Source organism: Eublepharis macularius, chromosome 6 (genome assembly GCF_028583425.1).
Source record: "Eublepharis macularius isolate TG4126 chromosome 6, MPM_Emac_v1.0, whole genome shotgun sequence".
Classification (NCBI taxonomy): domain Eukaryota; kingdom Metazoa; phylum Chordata; class Lepidosauria; order Squamata; family Eublepharidae; genus Eublepharis; species Eublepharis macularius.
This window is the reverse complement of record NC_072795.1, coordinates 97164395-97187121: the sequence shown is the minus strand read 5'-3', so window position 1 is coordinate 97187121 and position 22727 is coordinate 97164395. Positions and strand designations below refer to the sequence as shown.

Genomic DNA, 22727 nt, shown 5'->3' with positions numbered 1-22727 from the left:
TTTAAACTATAGTTCTTTTTGTCCCACACTGATAATCAGCTATATTTTAAGGCTTTTTAGCCCAGCCCAGGACTTGATAGGGGGAAGAGCAGGCGCCCTCCTCCTTATGTATATGAAATGGCAATGGAGGCTGAGTAACTCTTAAAAGAAACAGAAACTTTATTGAACAGGCAGGGATGGAATATAGGCAGCCAGGGAATGAAAGAGCTGAGGTAAAACCTGCTGGTAGAACAGAATTCTTTAAAAATAAAAGGCAAAACAGTTTGCTTGTAGCTTAGTTGTATTGTGCTTAGTTCTTATTAGTGAGAGGTGTTTTGTTTACTCTTTGGGTTATAGTAACAAAGTTTCTCCACAGAGTTCCCCTTTTAAACTTCGGTTGCCAGACAGTAGTTCAACACAGTTTTCCTTTTACACCAATCCTGGGGTCCTCCACAGAGCTGAACCCCTTTTTCTAAACACTGGGCAGGAATTATTCTTTCTTTCCTAAGAAGAATTCTTTTGGCTGAAATGGGAGTCTCCACTACTATCCAATTCCCTCTGAGCTAAAAACATACCCCCAGTTCTATTGTGGCTGTATAAATAGGTTTTATACTGGCAATGCTTCTCTCTCAAACAAGGTTGTTACAGTAGGGCAACTGATATTCTTTCCCTCGCTTCAGAGGGGTACTGGTCTGACCTTCCCTGTCAGACTCTTACAAATACTCTCTTCAAATCCCAACTCCCGAATGAACTGTAAAATTCTGTCAGCAATTCTCACATTCTGAAGGTGGGGTTCTGACCAGCCAATGTGAGGGAAGGGGGAAGCCTGCCAATCCAATTCTTATTCCAGGCCACTGTCAGCTCCTCCCCCTCCAGCCTTCTGAGTGTTGCATGGTGGAAACCTCTCTTTAAACTGTGTTCTGTCACAACTGCTGTCTCTTAATGTTTGATGAATGTTTACATTACCTTTTCATTCTCCAAATCTAGCATCTTTTGCTGTAGGGCCGATTCTGTCACTTCTATCTGCTGTAGCCACTGTACAAAGGTGATGATGAAAGATCAAGTTCTGACATTTGACAAAACAGTAGGATTTACCCCTACCCCTTACTGCTGCCCTCATATAAAGACATGACATTTTAGTCAGAAACAGAACACTCCAGTATATTAGTAGCTTATGCAAACCAAAAATTGTTTTCTAAACCAGGCAATCCCAATGATTACATACAGTATTCCTTGATCCAGCAAGGACAATCTGCCTTTTGGATTTGGGTCCCACACAAAAGTTTGCTGAATAAAGTGCATGCATGTTCAAAATAGCTCCCATTTAGTTCTAAAGAACATCATTCAAACAAAGCAAGTTACTCTTAGAGTCAGTCTACACGTCATGTGTAGGCCACTTAAAACAGTCTCCATGTGGGCACTGTTCCCATGGCAGTACTGCATGTTCCTCATTCTGGCTGTTGCTAACATAGATGGGCTTCATATGGCTCGACACAACACTAAACCATGGTATGGTGCTATGTGAGTGAACCTGGAAGGAATGAGCCCTGTGCTTATGTGTATTCTCTCCTCCTCCTCTCGCCATTTAGAATGTAGTTCACTGTTTCCTTCATGATTTGTAGCAAACTTTAATTTTCTATTGAATCATATATTGTTACGGACTGGAATTGTTAGCAGCTTTGGAACACCATCTGGCAGAAGAGCCCACTATAAATGTAATAAATAAATATGAACTGACAGATCATGGTTTGTGCTTGCCTTGCAAAGGAGAATTGCAAACCGTGTCCAATTGGGTTTGCAGGAAACGTGATTTAAAAGGGAATTAGACAGATTCATGGAGGATCCTAATCCCCACAGGAACCTTAACTTAGATGGAAAGGCAGCTTAATTTTTTTAAAAACAATAAAACAAAACAGGTCCTCCAATGGCTACTAGCTATGATGACAATAAGGAATTTCTCCACATTCAAAGGCAGTAAACCTCTGAATACTGGTGTTGTGAAAAAGATATACAAAGAGGCCTTAATTGCACTCCAGCAGATCCTGAGGAAGATTCTCTTTCCCAGGAAGGGAAAGGGGGACCAGTAAAGCTCTCAATTTGCCAACCAGGAAGAAATGAAGTTCCAACCATTTGCTGTCAAAGTGGGCCAGAAGGATGACTGTTTGAATAACCCAAGCAAGGCACTAAAGCCAGTGGCTATAAAGCAATTCATGCTTTCCTATACCATTGGAAGGAGGCTTGCCTAGGGGCCTACAAGGGATGCAATTCCAAACCCAGGACTGGGAGTTGGGAAATCCATCCAAATGAAGGATTAAATGAAGGGTTAAAAACTCTGACCTTCCTTTGTTCTGTATGCAGCATGTTCTGTGTGCAATGTGCAACATCTTGTGTGTTGGATGTGAGTGTGCAAGCCGTTTCCCACCAGGACCAGTAGCAGGAGGAATAAAGGGGCATTTGCATCTATTTGTGTATGCCCTGCAGAAATCCTGCACCCATTCCAATAAGGGGATGTGAGGTAATATTTGTAACTCTCAAATAGCCTAGCAGAATGTTTTTGTATTCTTTTTCCTTAGATCTGCAGTAGACATTGTGTTATGATTTTACTTTCCATGTGTTTTCAGCGCTATATAGGTGTAGTATAATAAAGATTCTCTGTTTAAGAAGAAGACTCTGTAAAAGTTCCTTCCTATTGCCTAGATATTTGTTCATGATCAGTACTCTGCATATGCTCAGAGGCTCAACAGGACCAAACTTCTGGTGAAAGGTAAGCCAGAAAATCAGTTTGGTGGTAGCTGAACCAAAGGACAGCTGACCAAGGGGAGGGGAAATGTGGGGAATTGCCCACAGGTCTCCTGGGGGCTGTAATAACCACTGCTAGGAGGAAATATCAGAGGGAGACCTTTGCTCTATGCTCTGTTGGCCCTCCAGAGTAACTGGTTGGCCACTGTTTGAAACAGGATGCTGGACCAGATGGACTTCTCCTCTGACCCACCAGGGCACCTCTTATGTTCTTGTGCAAATTATCATTTGTTGATTTGGATGTAATAACAAACTATAGTTTGTTGAAAACCTGGAAGTAACTGATTTAATTAAGCGGGGGGGGGGGGAAGCGGGGGAGAAGAGCCCAAGGCATGTCCCAGCCTTGTTCACATAGCAGCATGGTTTGTCATTGCATCTGAAAGCTAATATATATGGTGGTACTATGGAGGTAACAACTCATGGAAATCTTTATGCATATGATAAAAATAATATGCACTGTAGATCATTTCTTAGAATCAATTTTGAAAGCTGGTTTAAATGAGAGGAAAAAGAATTAAGAACTGCTGTACTCACACTAAACATAATGGGGTTGTGCTAATAATAATGGTTACTGAATTTCCCTCAAAGAAGGAAAAAATTGTCATTACCTTTTCTGCCAATGTCAAAACTGTCCTTGCTTGTATTACAATTACTTGCTCTTCATTTGTCAAGTTCTGCAGCAAGAGCAGAATAAAATTATTATCAAACCAAATCATTTAATCTCTTTTATGTTCTGTGGCAGTTCTTCCGCTGAATATATTCTAAAATCACAAAACAAAACGAGTATTTTCCTGCATATGTTTTTTTTTTTTTTACAATACTTGGCGGCCACAATCCAGTACAGAGTTAAACCCTTTGATTTCAATGAGCCTTAGCCTACTCAAATCTGTTCTGGACTGAGCCTGACACAACTGCAAAGGTGATTATTTTTTCGAACGTGCACAAATGGCTTGCTTCTCAGCATTTAGCAATTGCAGTTTCCTCAACAAACACAAATGGAGACATGGAAGGGCGTAAGATTTCATGGTGCTGTGCTCAGGGATACAGAAAAGAATTTATGAAGATATCAAAACTGAGGACTGGTAAATTTACCTCAAAATTTTGGATAAAAAGTAAACATATAGATACTGTGAACATGTGCATTGATTGCCAGAAAAAATAATACTACATATTCATATCTAATATTATTCTACTCCCTTCATTTTTCTGCATTGTTGAGCTTCACTTTTTTCACTTTCACTGTTGCATACTTCCTCTTAATTATGTAACTTCTATGGATAAACCAATACCAAAAAGCCACATCTCTGGCTTTTTGGCTGGATGAACTGGGGATTTCTCACTTGTTTTTGAGACCATGCATGAAATAGGTCCAAAGAATCTTAAGCTGCTTGCATCGGGAGGCTGTGAGCTCAGTCAAGCAAAATGACTGACAGCAGCAGCACATGTTAATCGCAACCAACATCCTTATCATTGTTTTCCATGGTTTCTAGTCAAGACTATGTTTTGTTAGTCTTAATAATGTTTCTATGTTATGATTTACCTCAATTAAATATGAGTGTTTTTAACCCCGTATGAATCATTACATGTTCTATTTCTGCTCATTCTCTTTGCACTTTATTATTTTCCATTCTGCTCATGGAGAATTCTCAGTCATTGACAAAGGGTTCAAACAGATATTATGAGAGAGATGGAGTCTCCACTGCTCTGTGTCACTTTATTTCCATCCTCTCATCAAGGTAAACACAATGCATAACATGATGTTATCATACTAAGCTGTCTTTGTCAACAGTGGGTGACATTAGATAGGAACGAAGCAATGATCTAATATCACAAGTTGTGTTTATCTTGACATTATGAAAAGGAAAGGAAAACAACATGGGAAACTGATAGTTCTTCTTTTGATCTCATAGCTGCAGTCTTTTACATTCTTCTTCTCGAAGAGGGACTGCCCAAAATTACAAGTATGTCACATAAAAGGCAGAAAATAACAGACATATTTTAAAATGTAAACATTTTGAAGTTACATTGACTTCAGTATGAAGTTCATGCTTCATGCTTAGCTTGCCTTTGAAATCTTTTTTGCAGAATCATACACAAATATACCTAAAAACAGTCCAACACTATCCATTTGTATGTTATGCATTATTTCAATCCCCAAATAAAGATTTATATAATTTGGTACCATTTTTGTTAAAAGATCAACAATACGGTGCTTTTTCAAAATTTAGTTAGAGTTCCTTGGAGTCTATTGAACTGACAACGTTAAATTCCTAGAGAAGTTCAAATCCATTAAAAAAGGAAATAGCAAAGGATGTAAACCATAGAAAGAAAATGTGAGTGTGCATTATGAAAAAGCTTTTAGAAAAGCCGAATGGTTCAATTGCAACATTAGGATAGCTTGTGACATATCTAATATGTCCTACATGCTAGCAACATGCAAACATTGGCCTAAAGTCTACCGTTCCAGTTCACAAATTCAAAGCAAGTGTGAAAAATAGCAACCCACCAGAACATGCATGGCATTGTCAAATGCCAACATGACAAAGGGACAAAACATATTAACAGAAACATGTACAATTTATTAAAGGAACATACACTTACGGCGTTATCCCCTAAAATGTCCAATTTTTTCATCAATTCTGCTACTAGAATATCCTAACAAGAGAGAAGTATACAGGGGATGGAGTGTCAGAATAAGGAGTGACAGTTCAGTGGAAGCAATAAATAAATGAAAAATACTGGAATAACTTACTGTCACACCTTCTGCCTCACAATAGACTTGGAGGGGGCTCTTCCCCTCAGTAAAAGGAATGTGATGAAAATTGATAGCTGGCGATCGTCTTTCTCTCTCCTGCAATCATAGCAATTTTGCTTAAAGGCTACTGTTTAATTGTCAGCATAATAAAAATAAGATCTAACAAATTTATCACTCAAATATAAATGGAAAGTAAGTCAAAGCTGCAAGGGACCATCTGTCGATTGTGAATAAGGAACAGCATTGGCTGCTTTGGACTAGTTGTGTAATGGAAAAGTTGCAGCTTTCTCATTCTACTATCAGTAGGGTATTTAATTAAAGAACTTTTCTAAAGCACCAATATCTTGTAGTCCAGAACACAGAGCAAAAATCAGTGACCTTTTCCAGTGAAAATAAGAAAATGTAAACATCTTTCCCCTTGTATTCTAAGCCCATCAGAAATACAAATGTCATGGGAAACTCCAGAATACTTAATGGGGTTTTTTTTGCCTTGATTCAAATTGTACATATTCTGGGAATTACCCAGCCCTCTACTAGGACCACCACGGTTAGCACATGCCCAAGGAATAGCCTTGGCTACTCTTTCTTTGATACAGTCAAGGGCGTGCAGTGACCAACCCACTGAGCAAAGGAATGCAGTATTCCAATTACTGAATATTGTGTTCAGAAAGTCATAGTAGAAACTTCAACAAGTGAATTTGCAATAAATTCAGATCTGGACACTTTGGACAAAAGCAAAGGCGAAGTGTGAGTTCTTTACTAAAGCGTTCCAAATGTTCCTATTGGACCAGGAGATGGAACTCAATACTTTTCTATTGGACCAGGAGATGGAACTCAATATGTTCTCAACACTTTGTTGTTACTGTAATTCCAAGTTAGAAAGAAGCACTGCCTTCATGCCCTGCTAGTGGCCATTTTGGGAGCATCTGGTTGGCTACTTTGGAAACAGGGATGCTGGATAATATGGGCGATTTATCTGCTTCAAAAAGGCTGCTAATAAGTTCTTAGAGTACAGGTGGCTGTTACTCCCTACCTATGCTGTTTCATTATGCTACTTTTAATTGTTGTCTGTTCTGAAGATGTATTTTGTTAGCTGCCTTGGAGGCTTATGTTAGCTGAAAAACTAAGTATAAGCACTTTAAACAAATAAACAAAGACAGCTTTGGATCCTTACAATCATTTTTTATTAGAGTGAGAATCCACAACCAAGCTGCAAGCTCAGGTTCATCTTACCTATCTCTTCCTTTGACTGGTCTGCATGTGCACTCAAGAAAGGAGGATGATCCTAAGGCTTGAAAAGTTTTTTTCCATGATAAAAGGAATTACAAAATGCCTAGAGTTGGTAGGTGATTGAACCTTTAGGTTAACTGTCAGGCATAACCACAAACGTTGAGCTTGCATCACTATATCAGGCCATTACTCAAGACTGAGTTAATGCTACTACATTTAGAACATCAGTAAATACAAAACAAAACAAAACAAGGATGCAGCAAAGATGGTGAATAAAGGAAGTACCAAATAATATTCAAAGTTTTTCAAACACCATGACCAGCATAGTACAGCATACCAAATATTTGGCACTAAGTTGCTAAAGTGGGACAGACAGCAAGGAAGAGCACAGATATGCTCTTCTTGCCTCACAAAAGAAGCCTCCATCTTAACAATGGTGTTTGATGCTCTTTGCACTGTTCACAGTTACGTATACACCCATAATAATCTCCATGTGACACAATTTGAAAATTTCTACTTACTTCAAGTTCTAATATTCTAAATTCCAAGAGTTCATTTTGATCTTTTGCATCTTGAACATCATGCTTTAATCGAGCCTCTTCTGTCTCCATTTGTTTTATCTAGACAAGGAAAGCAAAAGCAAAATGAGGACTCTTTTTCATTATTTAGTACCACTTGCAACAGCTTCTCTCTTTGACTGAACCACAGATGAAGAGTTGGTATAGTAGCTGCAAGGAAGTGGGTAAATCAGTAGAGGATATCTTGCTTCAAATATGAATTTAGTCAAGGAGCTCTATAGCACACACACTCTCTTGCCTCAATCCCCTGTTTTGTGGTGTGTGTGTCTACAGTGCTGTTAAGTCATAGCTAACTTATGGTGACCCCTGGTGGAGTTTTCAAGGCAAGAGACTAGCAGAGGTGGTTTGCTATTGTCTGCCTCTGCATCTCTGGTCTCTATTGGAGGTCTCCCATCCAATTATTAACCAAGGCCAACCCTGCTTGCCTTCCTAGTTCCAACAAGATCAGGCTCACCTGAGCTATCCATGTCAGGGTGTTTTGTGGGATAGGGTGGAATAATAATACCAACCTAATTTAGAAGTAAGGATGACTAAGATGATCACTACAAAGTGATCTGAACAAAACTACACGAGATGAGTTACATGAGGCTATACGAGTGTCTAGAATAATGTCTGCTCCTACCTGCCCATGTCCATTTTACCCTGGGTGAACATGTGTCCTGTAGTCCTAGTTCGTGCACGTGTTGGGGAACTGGTGTAGTCATGGTTGCGAGTGTCCATGGTCATGATCAGTGAGACATCATTGCAGAGCATCGATTTTGGGTGGCTTCCACTTCCCTCTCCCCTCTTTTTGCCCTTACAATGGACTTACACCCAAACTGTTTTGCTTTTATGTATTGTCGAAGGCTTTCACGGCCGGAGAACGATGGTTGTTGTGGGTTTTCCAGGCTGTATTGCCGTGGTCTTGGCATTGTAGTTCCTGACGTTTCGCCAGCAGCTGTGGCTGGCATCTTCAGAGGTGTAGCACCAAAAGACAGAGATCTCTCAGTGTCACAGTGACACTTTGCTTTTGTATTTTGCTTTTAATATGGCATGTTTTAAATTCTACCATTTTCTAGTTGACACTGCTGCCTCCCTACTCCTCCTTCCTGCAACCACCTCCCTCCTCCTCTCCATGCAGCATCTTCAGTCAGGATCAGGAGGAGGTGGGAAGAAGCATAGCAACATGACTGAGCATCTGAGCAAAAGTTCAGAAACATGCCTGATACATGAACCTAAAAAGGACAGGGTGGGGGTTACTTGTTCTCCAGTTTAGCTTGGCAATAAAGAGCAAATTGGATAAAATTTGGCCGTTATTTCCAATGGAAAATGTAATTCGGGGCTTTCTGGGGGTCTGGGGAGGCATGTTAGGACCAAATTTTACCAAATTTGCTGGGGACCTACTTCTAGCTGTCCTCTAAAGACTCCCCAAGTTTCATGAATATTAGACTTCGGGGGACCACTTTATGGGCCCTGAAAGAAGGTGCCCACAGCCACCTTCAATCTCCGTTATTCCCTATGGAGAAAACAAGGGAAGCTATCTCGGGGGCTGGGGTGGCATTTTGCAAGCAAAAACCTCCAAATTTGCAGGAGATCTACTCCTCACTGTCCTCTAAAGACCACCCCCCAAGTCTCAGTGAGATTGAACAGGAAAGGCATGATTAATGGGTGTCCCCATTTACTGTCATTTTCTCTCCATAATAGTAAAAAATGAGATGGCTGATGGCACCTACTTTAAGGGGCTCTAAAATGACCTCCCCATGGTCCAAAATCCTCCAAAATTGCAGGAGACCTACTCCTCACTGTCCTCTAAAGACCCCCCAAGTTTCAGAGTGATTAACCCCCCGGGAAAGGCAATCAATGGGTTCCTCTGTTGATGTCATTTTCTCTCCACAATAGTAATGAACGGAGTGGCTGATGGCACTTATTTTGGGGGGAGGTCTAAATGACCTCCCCAAGGTCCAAAATCCACCAAATTTGCAGGAGACCTACTCCTTACTGTCCTCTAAAGACCCTCAAGTTTCAGGGAGATTGAACCCTAAGAAAGGCATGATTGATGGGTTTCCCCAGTTGCTGTCATTTGCTCTCCACAACAGTAAAAAAAAGGTGGCTAATGGCACCTACTTTGGGGGGGTGGGTAAAATGGCTTCCCAAAGTCCAATCTCCATGAAACTTGGGAGGTCTTTAGAGGACAGTAATCAGCAGGTCCCCTGAAAATTTTGTAGATTTATTTTGCAAAATGTCACCCCCACCCCCCCTGGATAGCCCCCCCAGTTTTCCCCATAGATAATAATGGAGATCGGAGGTAGCTGGGGACAAACAGTCAGGAAAGAGTTGATTCTGGCTGACAGCAAGAAACACTGCTATGGCTTCTGAAGTGGGGATTGCCCCCCCCCCCTTTGTATATATGTCCCCTTTCCTGGCAGGCAGAGCTGCAAGATCTCAGCAGAGGTCTGGAACCCCTGTTTTCAGCCCCCCCCCCCGCCAGGAAACCTGGTGTGTTTTTTTCCCAATATGTCCAATAGAGTAAACAAGTCTCCCTTTCAGAAAAGCTGCAGAGGAAGGTTTGAGCATGCATGAAGAGAAAGTGCATCATGGAATACCATCTCTCATATGGGAGGAATGGGGAAAAACACATACCAATCCAAGCATGGGATCGAGTGCCGTGTGGCCATGGTATGCAAGTGAACAGGAAAGCAACGGGGAAACTCGTTTAAGTGCATTCACGTGTCATACTCATGTAATTCATCTCATGTAGTTTGGCTCTCAGTTATTACTACAAGCTAGAAATGCTCTTTTATCATTTTTATATTCTTCCTCTTTTAGCCTTTAGGACTGAAATGGTAACAAATAATCAAGCTGTATAATACATCCATAGACTAGAAAATATGCCACCTTCACTTGGAGTGACAGAGTGCACTGTACAACTGTTGTGTATTGACTGAAACCACACACACACACACACACACACACTTTACATTATGGATTATGTGGAAGTGTTTCTTTTCTTATTCTGGGATTACATATTTGCATTTCTTTAATTATTCTTACATTTGATACAGACATTTAAAAAATGAGATACCTTGTCAACAAGCTCCTGGTTTCTTCGGTATAATGCCTGCTTTTCTTCAATCCACTTCATGTCCTGGAAAAATAAAATATTGTTATTACACAGAGAATGGGAAAGAGGACCTATCATATAAAATGCCTGATATAGACTGAGTGCCATAGAAAGGACAGGAATTCACAGGGTAGAACTAGGGGTGTGCATCCCAAAAAGATTCAGGTTTCCCCTTCGGAAAAAATTTGAAAATACCATAATTCCGAAGCAGCAAGCCGCTTTGGAATTATGGTATTTACTCACTTCGGTATGCTCCATACATATTTGGAGCATACTGAAGTGAGGGGGAGCAACTCCCCCACCCCCCTTCCCACCCCCCTTGGGGCAACCCCTTCACCCCCCACCCACTTAACTGGCTGGAGGGAGGGGGGGAGGGTGATCAGGTGGGTGGTGGTGGCAGCAGCATGCACGAGGCTGCGATGGCCTGGAACTGGCTCCTCTGCTGCCGCACCACCTGCTCTGAGCCTGCAGGGTGCCTCCTCCAGCCCTTCCTGCCCCTCAAATGGTTGGTACAGCCAAGGTAAGTGGGGCTGGGGGGCTGGGGTGATGTTTAAAGGGCCCCACCTCTTGCAAGCAGCGGCAGGGCCCTTTAAACTCAGCCCCAAAGCTTTCTGAAACATTCCAGATGCTTTGGAAAGCTTTGATTCGAGATTTCCAAATCAGGGCGAGCATGCTAGCCCTGATACGGAAATCCCAAATCTTTACCGATTGGGTTCGATTCATGTATTTTACCCAAATCGGAAACCCAAAGTGCACATCCCTAGGTAGAACTAGAGGTTCCTGCTGCCTACTGGGCTGCAGCAGTGTCCAGTGCTAAAAAGACAACATAGTTTCAAAAAGTGCTTGTCTCTTTGGCAACGTATACAATTACAACAAAATGTTATTTTTCAGATGAAGCATAGGTGGATTTGGTTGAAGCCTTCTCTTAAGTTAGGATGTGCTCGCAAAGCATAGATGGAAATAGAACAGCAAATAGGACTGAAATAAAACACACACCAAAAGCATGGGACACAATTAAGGACAGGAAAAGTTCAGCACTGTGTACTCCCATGTTAAGAAACATGAGCTCATAAGCCTGCCAAAGTTGAAGAGCAATGAATGGTTTGGTAGATCGGAACTGGAGAGGAAAGAGATAATTATTGAGCTGTCCTCTTAATATACAACCCAAGCTAAGGGACGTTTAGAAGTATATCATCAAAATAAGTTTGTTCAAGTATAACTCTTCAGATTAATATAGGAAACATATATTAATGGTATGTTTGGACTATGCGCAAATTTGTCTAGAGAGCTAACATCAAGACTGATTTGGGAGGTGATTCATTCAAATTCTTTAAAGAGAGCAGTTTGCTAAATGCAGAAACCCACAGATCAGAAAGCACTTCCTAGGGTTCCCTTCATTTTGTACAGTGTTCACATAGCATCACAAAACTAGCCTAGGACATCATGGCTCCAAATCATTGTTTTTAGTTCCCATTGTTCAACATCCTTTACTTTACACTTGATGTCAATATCTACACCTTAGACCACAGCTGCAGTACAAACAAACTGAGTTTATGGCACTTATATCCAGCAATGGGCCTCCCTGAATCACATCAGGGCTGCACTGCTGTTAATGAGGGCCAACTAGTTCAATCAATACCACTTCCCCCAAAGTAAATTGTCCCCTGGAGTTGCTATTGTCATATCAAGGAAACCTGTGGCAAATCACAGTTCTGGTGGTGGAGGGAGGGTTTACTAGAAAAAGAGCATTGGGAGAAGAAGGGCTAACCTCTACCCAGTGATGTTGTCTTGATCTGAGACCCCCCTCCAGCATTTTAAAATATCCTATATGGAAATCTAATCATTGATCTCTGCATATCTTGTCTACTATGGCCCTTCTAATGCTATTGCAGTGAGGACTGCATTCCTGTGATGCATTTGTCCTACAATACATTACCTGTCCTTGCTCAGCAAGTGCCTTTTCTAGATCCTCTATTTGTGCTTGGGATCTCTGGATTTCTGCTTGAAGCTGCTCACGAGTCTGTAGGATGGGATTGAAGAAACATCAAACTTTCTCTGATAGCTATAACAAATACAGTGCAGTGTTATTCACCTGAATGGCCTGAAAGGGCAATTTAAAATATCTAAATATTCACAAGTTTGGATAACTGGAGTTGCTATTCACATAGACCTTGTCCACACCATGCATTTCTCTGCCCCTGCCAATGTGGAGTACTGGGGGAAGAGGGATAGTAATGTGATTAAATGTTAGGGAGTGGAGGAGGGAAATTTGATGTGAAGATGCTGGTTTTCGCTGCAGCCCTGTATTGATTGTAGTCTTCTACTGGATGAGTATTTTTACCCTAGATGATTTTTCATTTCTTATAAGTATGAAACCAATTTCCTGATACTGAATTTTAATTGCCTATATAGCATAATGTATTGTGAAGAATACTTTCCTATATTGCTGAATTAAAATTGGTTCTCAATAGCAGAGATTAGGGAATAGCATAGGAGGTAAATTGATTCTACATATTTTATGGTAACAAGTACAAATTTATACTGTAGAGATCTATATAAGACATTCTTACTTGTCCTCATAAGGTAACCTTAAGGAATGCTGACAGGGTAGCAGAATTTCAGGTATTCAAACTATTCTGTTATAAAAATACAATTATTTTCAAAAGAAAAAAGCTATAGTAATCAAGCTTGTGGCTATTTTTATATTCAAAGATATTGCTCATAGATTTCCATAGAAAGGGCATTTAATATCAAGTTTTTTCTATATCTCAACTGTAAGCGGCTAAGAAAAAATAAATGCACTAGATGTGATTTTCTTCGGTAATCTCTCAATTCAGTGCGACCGTGGAAAATGCAGCTGCTTTGATAAGCCATAAAATTGAACTTTGTATTTGTATCTCAGATTGCTCGGAAGGTGCATTATGAATCCAGAGCGAACACATTATGGAAATACCAAAAGGCGTATTTAACTGCGTTCCCCTCAGAGCTCCCCTCTCCCTAATATATTGACAATTGAAGTAAAGTGGTGGTAAAGAGGGGGTGGAAGAAAATATCTACAAGCCATGAAAAATCATTTAGCTTTTTCTGACCTACACTTCCCTGCTACATAATTAAAATTTGTTTGGCTTCTATCAGAAATTTTCTTTGTAAAAAATCCTCTCATTTGCATCTTTTGAGATGTTGACTTGATACCTTCCTTATGGGTTCCCCCATGACTCTGACACGTTTAGAAAGTGTGTGAGACTGCAGCTCTGTTTACATTTTAAAATCTTTGTATAATATCCAGGTTCTGATTCAGGAGGTTTTAGACATGATCCTACTGAAAAAAAAAATGAAACTGAAGTTAGTTGCGACCATTCTCCTCACTCCATTTGTTACAATGAGTTAGTAATAACTAACTTCAGCTAGATCAAGGATCATTTATAGATGCTTACCTAGTAATAAGCTACAACTTTTAAGTCTCTAAATTTAAGTTTTCTGCGGCTGCTGCTGTGTGAGAGCTACTACAGGGTCTCCTTCCTGCACTTTTCTGCTGACTGCTCTGGTTAGAAATCTAAGGTTAAACAGGAGAAGGCAACAGCAGGGCCATAAAAATAATTCCTCCCCAGACATGAGTACAATAGGGTCACCAGCTCTCCTGGGTTAGTCTGAGTCCACCTGAATGACAGCCTACTTCTTTAGGAACTGGCCTGACCACTGTGGTGATCTTTGGAGGCCCTGATTCAGGTGCCCCCGCTTTCTGAGATTCGGTGCATGGAAACTGGGGAGAGGGCCTTCTCAGCTGTGGCACCAAAATTCTGGAGCTCTCGTCCCAGGGAGATTCACCTATCCCCTTCTGTTGCTATCTTCTGCCCGCAGGTAAAGACTTTTTTTGCTCTGGTTTAACTGTTTTAATTATATATTGTTGTTATTAATTGTTTTGGTTGGTTTTAATCATTCTAAAATGTGATTTTTATTATGCATGTCTTAAATTTGTTAGCTGACTTGGTGGCCCTTATGAGGGCAGAAAGGTGGAATATAAATTTTGTTAAATGAATAAATAAAATAGTCAGGCGTTTACCAGAATCTGCTTCCAACTCCTGACAGCTACTGAGAGCAATCCAGGAGACTTTAATAGGTTGTTTTAAGAAAACCTGCCCCTGCTTCATGCCACCCCTCCCCATTTCTCACTGCCTAATAGCTATACCTTCCCTGGAACATTCAGGGCTCCTTTCCTCCTCATTCAAGGGACTGAGGCAGGAAGGAGTGATGGGTGCTCTGCTTATTTATTTGTCTTTCAGCTATATCCTGCTTTTCTCCCTCTTGGGGACCCAAAATGGCTTACCACATCATTCTCCCTTCCTTCAACTTATTCTTACAACAGCAACCTTATGAGGTTAGGCTGATATATCATGACAGGCTTGCAAACTTCCATAACACACCTGGGAGACATACCTGGTTTTCTCTAGTCCTAGTCTGACATTCTAACCATTACACCACACCAGGTCTTAGGGTGGGTAGGCACATCCTGGGGTAGGAGGGTAGCAGCAGTGGTGGAGGAGGAAGGGAGAAAGGGGGATAGCATGATGATTGTGATTCCCTGGACTACTTTAGTTTAGAGTTGGCAGCCCTACATGAAATGCAGGTGTGTGGGAAGAAGCTGGGCCCTGGATACCTCCAATGTTACTTTGGACAGTTGACATTAGCAGGGTGGTGCAGGAAGGCTACCTACAATGGCTTTCACGCTCCCAGAGGATCATCAAAAGGAGCCTCATTACCTACTTACTTACCCTTTGCTAGGATAAATATAAGAGATCAATTTCAAGAGTATTTTAATATTTCACACCAATCAAGATGTGTGGAACTCTAAAAAGCAAGCTGTATAGATAAAACTGCAGGTGCAAGCCTTTATTTTCACGTAATATAAGCCATGTAGACCTTAACTTCTCGTTCTGCATCCAACGTTCCTCCAACCTGCTCTTGCAACAGAGCATACGCCCTCTGTAAGGCTTGATATTCCATGGTCAACTGTCGGAATCTCAGTTCTGTTTCTTCTTTTGCCATGCCCTAAAGTGCAACAAGAAAAAAATAAAAATACAGCAAACTGTATATTATGATCCAGACAAATCAATGGAATTGATAAATAATATTTAACAGTAAAAGAATTAACATACTGGCAGATTTACACAAAACAGTTTTGCATTGTAATGGGGTTAAACACACAATGTTATGAAACATCTGTTCTAGTATACCCAATGCATGTTGCTAATCTCAAAAAAAAATACACTCCCTTCACAGAAAAACAATTTTAAAAAATCTTTGATTCAAGGCTTAAAAGTCATACTTTGAAATAATGGAATGAAATAATGAATTGTGCTCTAAATGGGTTCAAGAAGGACAATAGCTGTCCTGAATTACCTCTTCCAAGTCATCGTCAGGCGTGCAGGGAGTTTGATCTGTCCGATCAGTTTGATATGAAATAGAAGAGCCATCAGATTCAAGAGAAGCTTCTTCGTCATACCCAAAAAACGTCTCCACCACTGGCTTCTGACCAAATGACAATGTGTAAGTGCAAACAACTGATTGATGCAAATACTGCCCACCCATCCCTAGGCAGATCTCACCATATGATCAAAGTCTCACAAGAAGATTTGCAACATTATTTAAAGAACCTTAGTAACCCCCCCACCCCCACCCCAAGATATATACTAATGAATAGGACTCTGCCAGATAAAAAAATACCTCACAGTAAATGTTAATTATCCACCAGACAGAATCTCTTGCTAATTCTGTTTCCTGATCATCAACACATTTCAGATCTAGATCTGATGAAATGGGCACTGGCCCAACAGTTCTGCCACAATAAATCTGTTTTCACTTTGACAGATTAATACGGCTGCCACCTCCCCCTCCTAACATTTCGTATGTGTTGGAAATGCACTTGAAGATTCAGCGTCACTTAAGGTAAACATCGTAACATGTGAGAGCTAACTTCATCTTTCTATCACTGCCAGAAAAAACCCTCCTCTGTATAGTAACAGTGCGCCTGAGGGTAACTACCAGTGCAATCCTAAACAGAGTTACTCCAGTCTAAGCCAACTGATTTTAATGGGCTTAGACTGGAGTAGCTTTTCTTAGGATTGCACTGTACGTGTTTTGGTTCCAGTTCTTTCAATAGACCCTAACTGCACTGAAGTGGTAGCTGGATTTTGCTCTTCAAGAAAGTAACTAAAAATAACATGATCTGAGGCTAACTATAGTGCAATCCTAAACAGATTGTTAATCTTCTTAATCCATCTAAGGCAATGGGCTCAGAAGAGGGTACATCTGCATAGAATTTCAAGGTTGGTACAGTATAAGTGGCTTTCCTACAGTTCCCATCTTCTAGGCTCCAGAAAGAATGAGGCACACCTGTGGGCTATACATCGCTTATTTCTGTAGGCAATAATTTGCTGTGCTCCTGAAAATCTTTATAAACCAAACATATTGCATTTTATTCCTGAGCACCAATACAACAGGAAGGCATGCTGGAGGGCTAAGTGAATGCCTCTTCAGTTACTACTTCTGACAACCTTCAAATGTATCTGGAGCTGCTTTTCATTAGAACATTACTATAGTGCAGGATTCAGGGCCGGCGCCAGAGTTTCTGACTGCGTGATGATGTCACGTCATCACGCAGCGCAAGATGGATGGGGCGGTGCGCGGAAGCTTCTCCGTGCTCCGCACGCCGCCCCAGCAGCTGCTCGCAGCTCCTGTGACCGGCTGGGGCGTGTGGGGGCAGAGGAGCGCGCAGTGGAGCTGCCATGGCTGGCTGCAGCTGCTGCTGCAGCCAGCCAGCTCCGTCCCGCCGCTGCCACCACGCGCCCCAGGTGGGCGCAGAAGCCACGAGCCACTGCTGGGGCGGTGCACGGAGGCTGCGCCCGGCTGGGGCATGTGGCAGCGGCAGCAGCATGGGGCTGGCTGGCTGCAGCAGTAGCTGCAGCCCAGTCATACCAGCTTCGCTGCGCACGCCTCCGCCCCCGACACGTCCATCGGCGCCCCTCCAGTGCCCTCGCGCTTAAGGCCACCACCTACCTGGCCTCCATGGGCGCGCCGGCCCTGGCAGGACTACAATCCAGTGTGCACATTACTGTGCCTAAGGGCCAAGCTACACATTGTTTTACATTTATTTATTTATTATACTTATAGTCCACTCTCCCCGCAAACAGACTCAATCCAACTTGTTCTTTTACCTTGGGAAATTTTGCAAATTTCTTCTTTTGTTTCCTGTACCTTAATAGTTTATCACGCTCCTATAAAAAGAAGTCATATATATTAGATTATTTTTTTATTAGTATTATTTTTATGTCATTTACAGTCTGCCTTTCTCACTGAGACTTAAGGCGGATTACATAGTGTGAGATTAGTACAATCAGTATCAAGGACATTTCCATACAGCGTCAAGGACATTTCCAACAACAATGTCGTAGGATTTTACAAAGACATAGCATTAGAACTATGTCTTTGAGCACTACAAAATATGTTTAAAAGCAAAATGAATAAAGTACAGTAATTATTGAATTAATGATCAGCCAGTGTCAAACTGCTTATATTTAGGAAGCATGATACTGGAACTGGCAGTCTGGTTGCACAGATTATCTGTGATGCAAATGATCAAAGAGCATCAATGCTGAAAAGATTATTTTGAAATTATTCTGAAGCTTTTGCTTTGTAGAGAGGTGGGGAATAGGAATTCTGATGCTGCTGTTTATGATTAAAAGCCTTGTGTTAAAACTTCTCTCTGAATATTTTTTTAAAAAATCACTTCTTCTCTATGATGTAGACTGTAACTGGAAGCACTTTGCTATTAATACATGAAATCATTACCCATTACAGATATGCTATATGATCCCAGCGATATGCAAATTAGCTCAGACAACAAGAAACATCCAATACATTTGCCACTTACTATTACACTCTTCACATAGCCAGCAGTTTCTAGGGTCTGTTTTGAAAGAAAGAAAAGAACATGTTAGATACAAGTGTCTTTTGTTTTGCTTCCTCCTGCAGAATATCTTGAACAATAGATAACTTTTGTCATGTGTTCTTCCAGTGGTTTGAATCCAACCTCCTCTGTTCCTGTGTAAGCTAAAGGTGCAACACTTGCACTAGAGTAAGTCCAAGGTATCTATGGATTTCTCTCTGGAGCAGCAGCCACCCCCCATGACATGTGTTTCTCAATATTCCATCTCTTGAGACCTACCTGAGACAGCTAACAACTAAAACAATTTTTAAAAATCCACTAAACCCCAGCCATCAAAAACATAAGAAAGCCACTGAAAAACAAGAAACCACAACATAAAATCAGTATAACTAGGCTTAGCAGGTTGCCCACTATGGCGGACAACCTCCCACCAGTGGCTCCTGCTACTGCTGAATGGAGCAGAGAGAGAAACTACAGAGATTTGAGGAATTCCTAGAGCATTGTGTGATATCATTATACCACTTCCAGGTACAAGTCCAGAAGTGAAATTGCAATGTTGTGGGATGCCAATTTATGAAGTCTGTGGAGGTGATCAGCCAAAGGTTTACAACCCTAACACACACACATCTAAAATGATAGAGATAAAATAGTCCTCAGACCAGAAGCAGGCTACAAAACAGCTGCAAGATATAAACTCCCTTAGTTAAAAGCTTGGGTACAAAGGAGCAGTTTTACAGAGGGCTGTAGCAAAAACAAGGAGGCAGCAAAGCATGGTGAGAGCCACCCATGCCCCATAGACACCAAGATAAAGATTCCCCTCTGGCCACTCTTGCACACCTCATTTTTGCCCCTTTAACACATGCAAAGTGCTTGGTGGTACTCAAGATCCAAGCCAATTAACTGTTCACTCAGTTTAACAGGAATTAGACATTTACTGTCATTTGCACAGCCAACTACATGTACAGACCCGAATATGTTCAGGCTCCTGACATGCAAGCTGTATCTTGAGAAAAAGTTGGATATAGATTTTTCCAAATGCTGCATGCACGGACCCCATGCAAATGACACTATGAATCGTGGAGGTGGGACCAGTAGGATGATCCTCCCTTTCTAACCTCCGATTTCTATCAAGAAATATGACTAAAGAGGACTATAGTGAAAGGATATTAGGTATAAATTCCAGTTTCTGGAATGGGAACTTTTATTAATAGAAAATGACATCCACATTGTATTGTCGAAGGCTTTCACGGCTGGAGAACGATGGTTGTTGTGGGTTTTCCGGGCTGTATTGCCGTGGTCTTGGAATTGTAGTTCCTGACGTTTCGCCAGCAGCTGTGGCTGGCATCTTCAGAGGTGTATCACCAAAAGACAGAGATCTCTCAGTGTCACAGGGTGGAAAAGATGTTGGCAGGTCATTTATATCTACTCAGGAGGGGTGGGGTTGAGCTGAGTCATCCTGTAAGAGTTTCCCAGGGTGTGGAATGCTAATGGCGGGAGGCTTCACTGTATCCTGAGGAGGTTCTTTTGCATATGGATTGGTGCTTGATATGCTAATCTTCTCTGCAGGGCTATTGTCGGGACCACAAAGCGTAGCATCCAGACAAGAATAAAAGAACATGAAAGACACTGCAGACTTGGACAACCTGAAAAATCAGCAGTGGCTGAACATAGCCTAACTCAAACAGGGCACAGTATCTTATTCCAGGACACCAAAATACTGGACAATACTTCCAACTACTTTGTCAGACTGCACAGGGAAGCCATTGAAATTCACAAGCATAAGCAAAACTTCAACAGGAAAGAAGAAACCTCAAGAATGGACAGAGCATGGTTTCCAGTTCTGAAAAACACCAGGCTAACAAAACACTCTATACCCGACAATAGCCCTGCAGAGAAGATTAGCATATCAAGCACCAATCCATATGCAAAAGAACCTCCTCAGGATACAGTGAAGCCTCCCGCCATTAGCATTCCACACCCTGGGAAACTCTTACAGGATGACTCAGCTCAACCCCACCCCTCCTGAGTAGATATAAATGACCTGCCAACATCTTTTCCACACTGTGACACTGAGAGATCTCTGTCTTTTGGTGCTACACCTCTGAAGATGCCAGCCACAGCTGCTGGCGAAACGTCAGGAACTACAATGCCAAGACCACGGCAATACAGCCCGGAAAACCCACAACAACCAAGACATCCACATTAGTGCCATATAACAAACATTTTGCATGTAGTTAAAGAAATAGTATGCATTTTGGTTAGGATTTTCTTTTACTTTCACCTATGTCTAGATCCCACATACAATGTTTACTGTACAATCTGAAAACAAAAAGTCATATAATACGTTTTATTAGGATTAACCAAAATATCACAAAACACTGAGCAAGTTTTCAAGCTCTACAGAACTCTTCAACTGAATGGGTGACAGTTAAAAAGGGGGTGGCGGTAGTGAGAATACAATGTTTCAGTGCATGGTGAAAAAGATCCCAAGTCTGCAGGCTGCAGTTGTAAAATGGAATGCAGGATGTACTGCAGACTTAAATAGACAAGAAGGTGCTGATGGAAATGAGTTTTTCTAGTTGCACCAAAGATTTCTGGGGAAAGGAAGGAGAGGAAAAAATAGCATCATCACTCGTGAATATAGAAGACAGAGGTTAATTAAGTGTCTCCCTATTGCTAAATGAAATATTCAGGTCCCTGGTAAATAGGGATGCCAACTCCAAGTTGGGAAATTCATGGAGACATGATGCTACTTCTAGGTTTTCTCTGGAAGTGACAGCATGCTGCATGTGTCACCAGCGATTTTTTTTCTTCTCCTGCCATCCAAAGGGGCAGCAGCAGGAAGAGAGAGCTGCAACCTTGCTCCTGTGATTACTGTCATCTGATAACTCTACTGCTCCTCTTTAGCCTGTTGCTATCATTTCCCAATTCCCCTCCTTCCTTAGTCTCTAACATTTCACAGAGGTTTGTTTGCCTTCACTAACAAACTCAATTCAATCAATGCTTGCCCTCCCAGAAATGAAACTAGGCCCCCAGACCTCCCAGATTACTTTACCAATTCCTGATGGGCTGAGACATTCTTTACCTTTGAAAGTTCATCTATGATGTTTTGCTGTTCAATAATTTGTAGCCTTAGAAATTCAACTTCTCTCTCATCTTGACTCTGATCAAGGTCATTCAAAGAGCTTGGTCTCCGTATTGTCCTTACTCTTTGTCTCTAAGTAAAGTAACATAACAGATATCAAGAAACTGATTAGAATGGTTTTTCAACAAATATTATATAATTGCATCCTAATAAATGGCAGCTCAGAAACCAGCAAGCCACTCAACATTTTTCATGAATAAACACATTTTGAAAATTAGACTGTGATCCATTACTTAACCAGCAGGATGCTGGAGGCTGAAGCACAAGGTGAAAGGATTAGATGCAAGTACCCAGATTCTTCTTATATTTGTTTGCAAGTTCATGTAGGCCATATCCACATGCTGTTAAAGAGACAGTCTACTTACTGAAGGCTGGCGTTTTTTTTCACAGATTCCAGATGCCTCCGATTTCAAAGCGGAAGCAGGCCGTTTGTCTTGCATCTAGGCTGCTTCCACACACATTGGATAATCCACTTTCAATACGCTTTAGTGAACATTTATAACTGATTTTCCATGTGTGGAACAAAAAACCCACTTCTAAAGGATAACTAAAGTGCATTGAAAGTGCATTATTCAACGTGTGTGGAAACGGCCCTAATCAGCGTCCTTGACCCGGCACAGAAAAGAGCGGGAAATCCCGGTCTCAGAAAAGACGCTGATTAGATGCAAGACAAACTGCCTGCTTCCGCTTTGAAATCGGAGGCATCTGGAATCTGTGAAAAAAAATGCCAGCCTTCTGTAAGTAGACTGTCTCTTTAACAGCATGTGGAAATGGCCGTATACTACCCATCCCATTTGAGTAGAAATTTGTTTCCCAGTCTAGTGTGAATGGGAGATAGGGTTTCTAACTGCAGCCTGGGAAAATCATGGTGATCTGGAGGCAGTGGATGGGGGAGCTTGGGGAGGGGTTTCTCCTAGAATCTATGATACACCATACAGTCTGTTCTCTGTAGTTGCCATTTTTCTCCAGAGGAACTCCAGTGTTCAGTTATAATTCCAGGAGAACTCCAGGTCCTAGCTGGAGGTTGGCAACTCTAATGGGAGATCTGTTTCAAAATCCTTGCCAATACAAACAAAGGGCTGTCCTGGGGGATGGATCTGTCAGATACTTAAAGGAGGTTGGCTTGTTTTAGTAATGATAATTTAATCGTGTTTTAAAAAATGATTTTACTACTTGTGTGCTATCTTGAGCAGGTCTCT

The 22727-nt window shown here is 41.4% G+C and overlaps 1 protein-coding gene across 19 annotated transcripts in view; it reads right to left on the bottom strand.

Annotated features, from left to right (window-relative positions):
- JAKMIP3 (Janus kinase and microtubule interacting protein 3) overlaps nucleotides 1-22727 on the bottom strand; it is a 75682-nt gene that overhangs the window by 7387 nt on the left and 45568 nt on the right. For 6 of the 19 annotated variants that reach the window (XM_054983108.1, XM_054983111.1, XM_054983113.1 and 3 more), the window contains 12 exons: nucleotides 21469-21600; nucleotides 18369-18404; nucleotides 17653-17712; nucleotides 15839-15967; nucleotides 15359-15487; nucleotides 12378-12461; nucleotides 10403-10465; nucleotides 7285-7383; nucleotides 5531-5629; nucleotides 5380-5433; nucleotides 3387-3452; nucleotides 946-1014 (listed from right to left, as the gene is read on the bottom strand). In XM_054983108.1, coding sequence (XP_054839083.1) covers nucleotides 946-1014; nucleotides 3387-3452; nucleotides 5380-5433; nucleotides 5531-5629; nucleotides 7285-7383; nucleotides 10403-10465; nucleotides 12378-12461; nucleotides 15359-15487; nucleotides 15839-15967; nucleotides 17653-17712; nucleotides 18369-18404; nucleotides 21469-21600 — 1020 coding nt within the window. Of the gene's footprint in view, nucleotides 1-945; nucleotides 1015-3386; nucleotides 3453-5373; nucleotides 5434-5530; nucleotides 5630-7284; nucleotides 7384-10402; nucleotides 10466-12377; nucleotides 12462-15358; nucleotides 15488-15838; nucleotides 15968-17652; nucleotides 17713-18368; nucleotides 18405-21468; nucleotides 21601-22727 lie in introns of all 19 variants that reach the window. The other 13 variants (XM_054983107.1, XM_054983110.1, XM_054983116.1 and 10 more) reach the window with 8 other exon arrangements.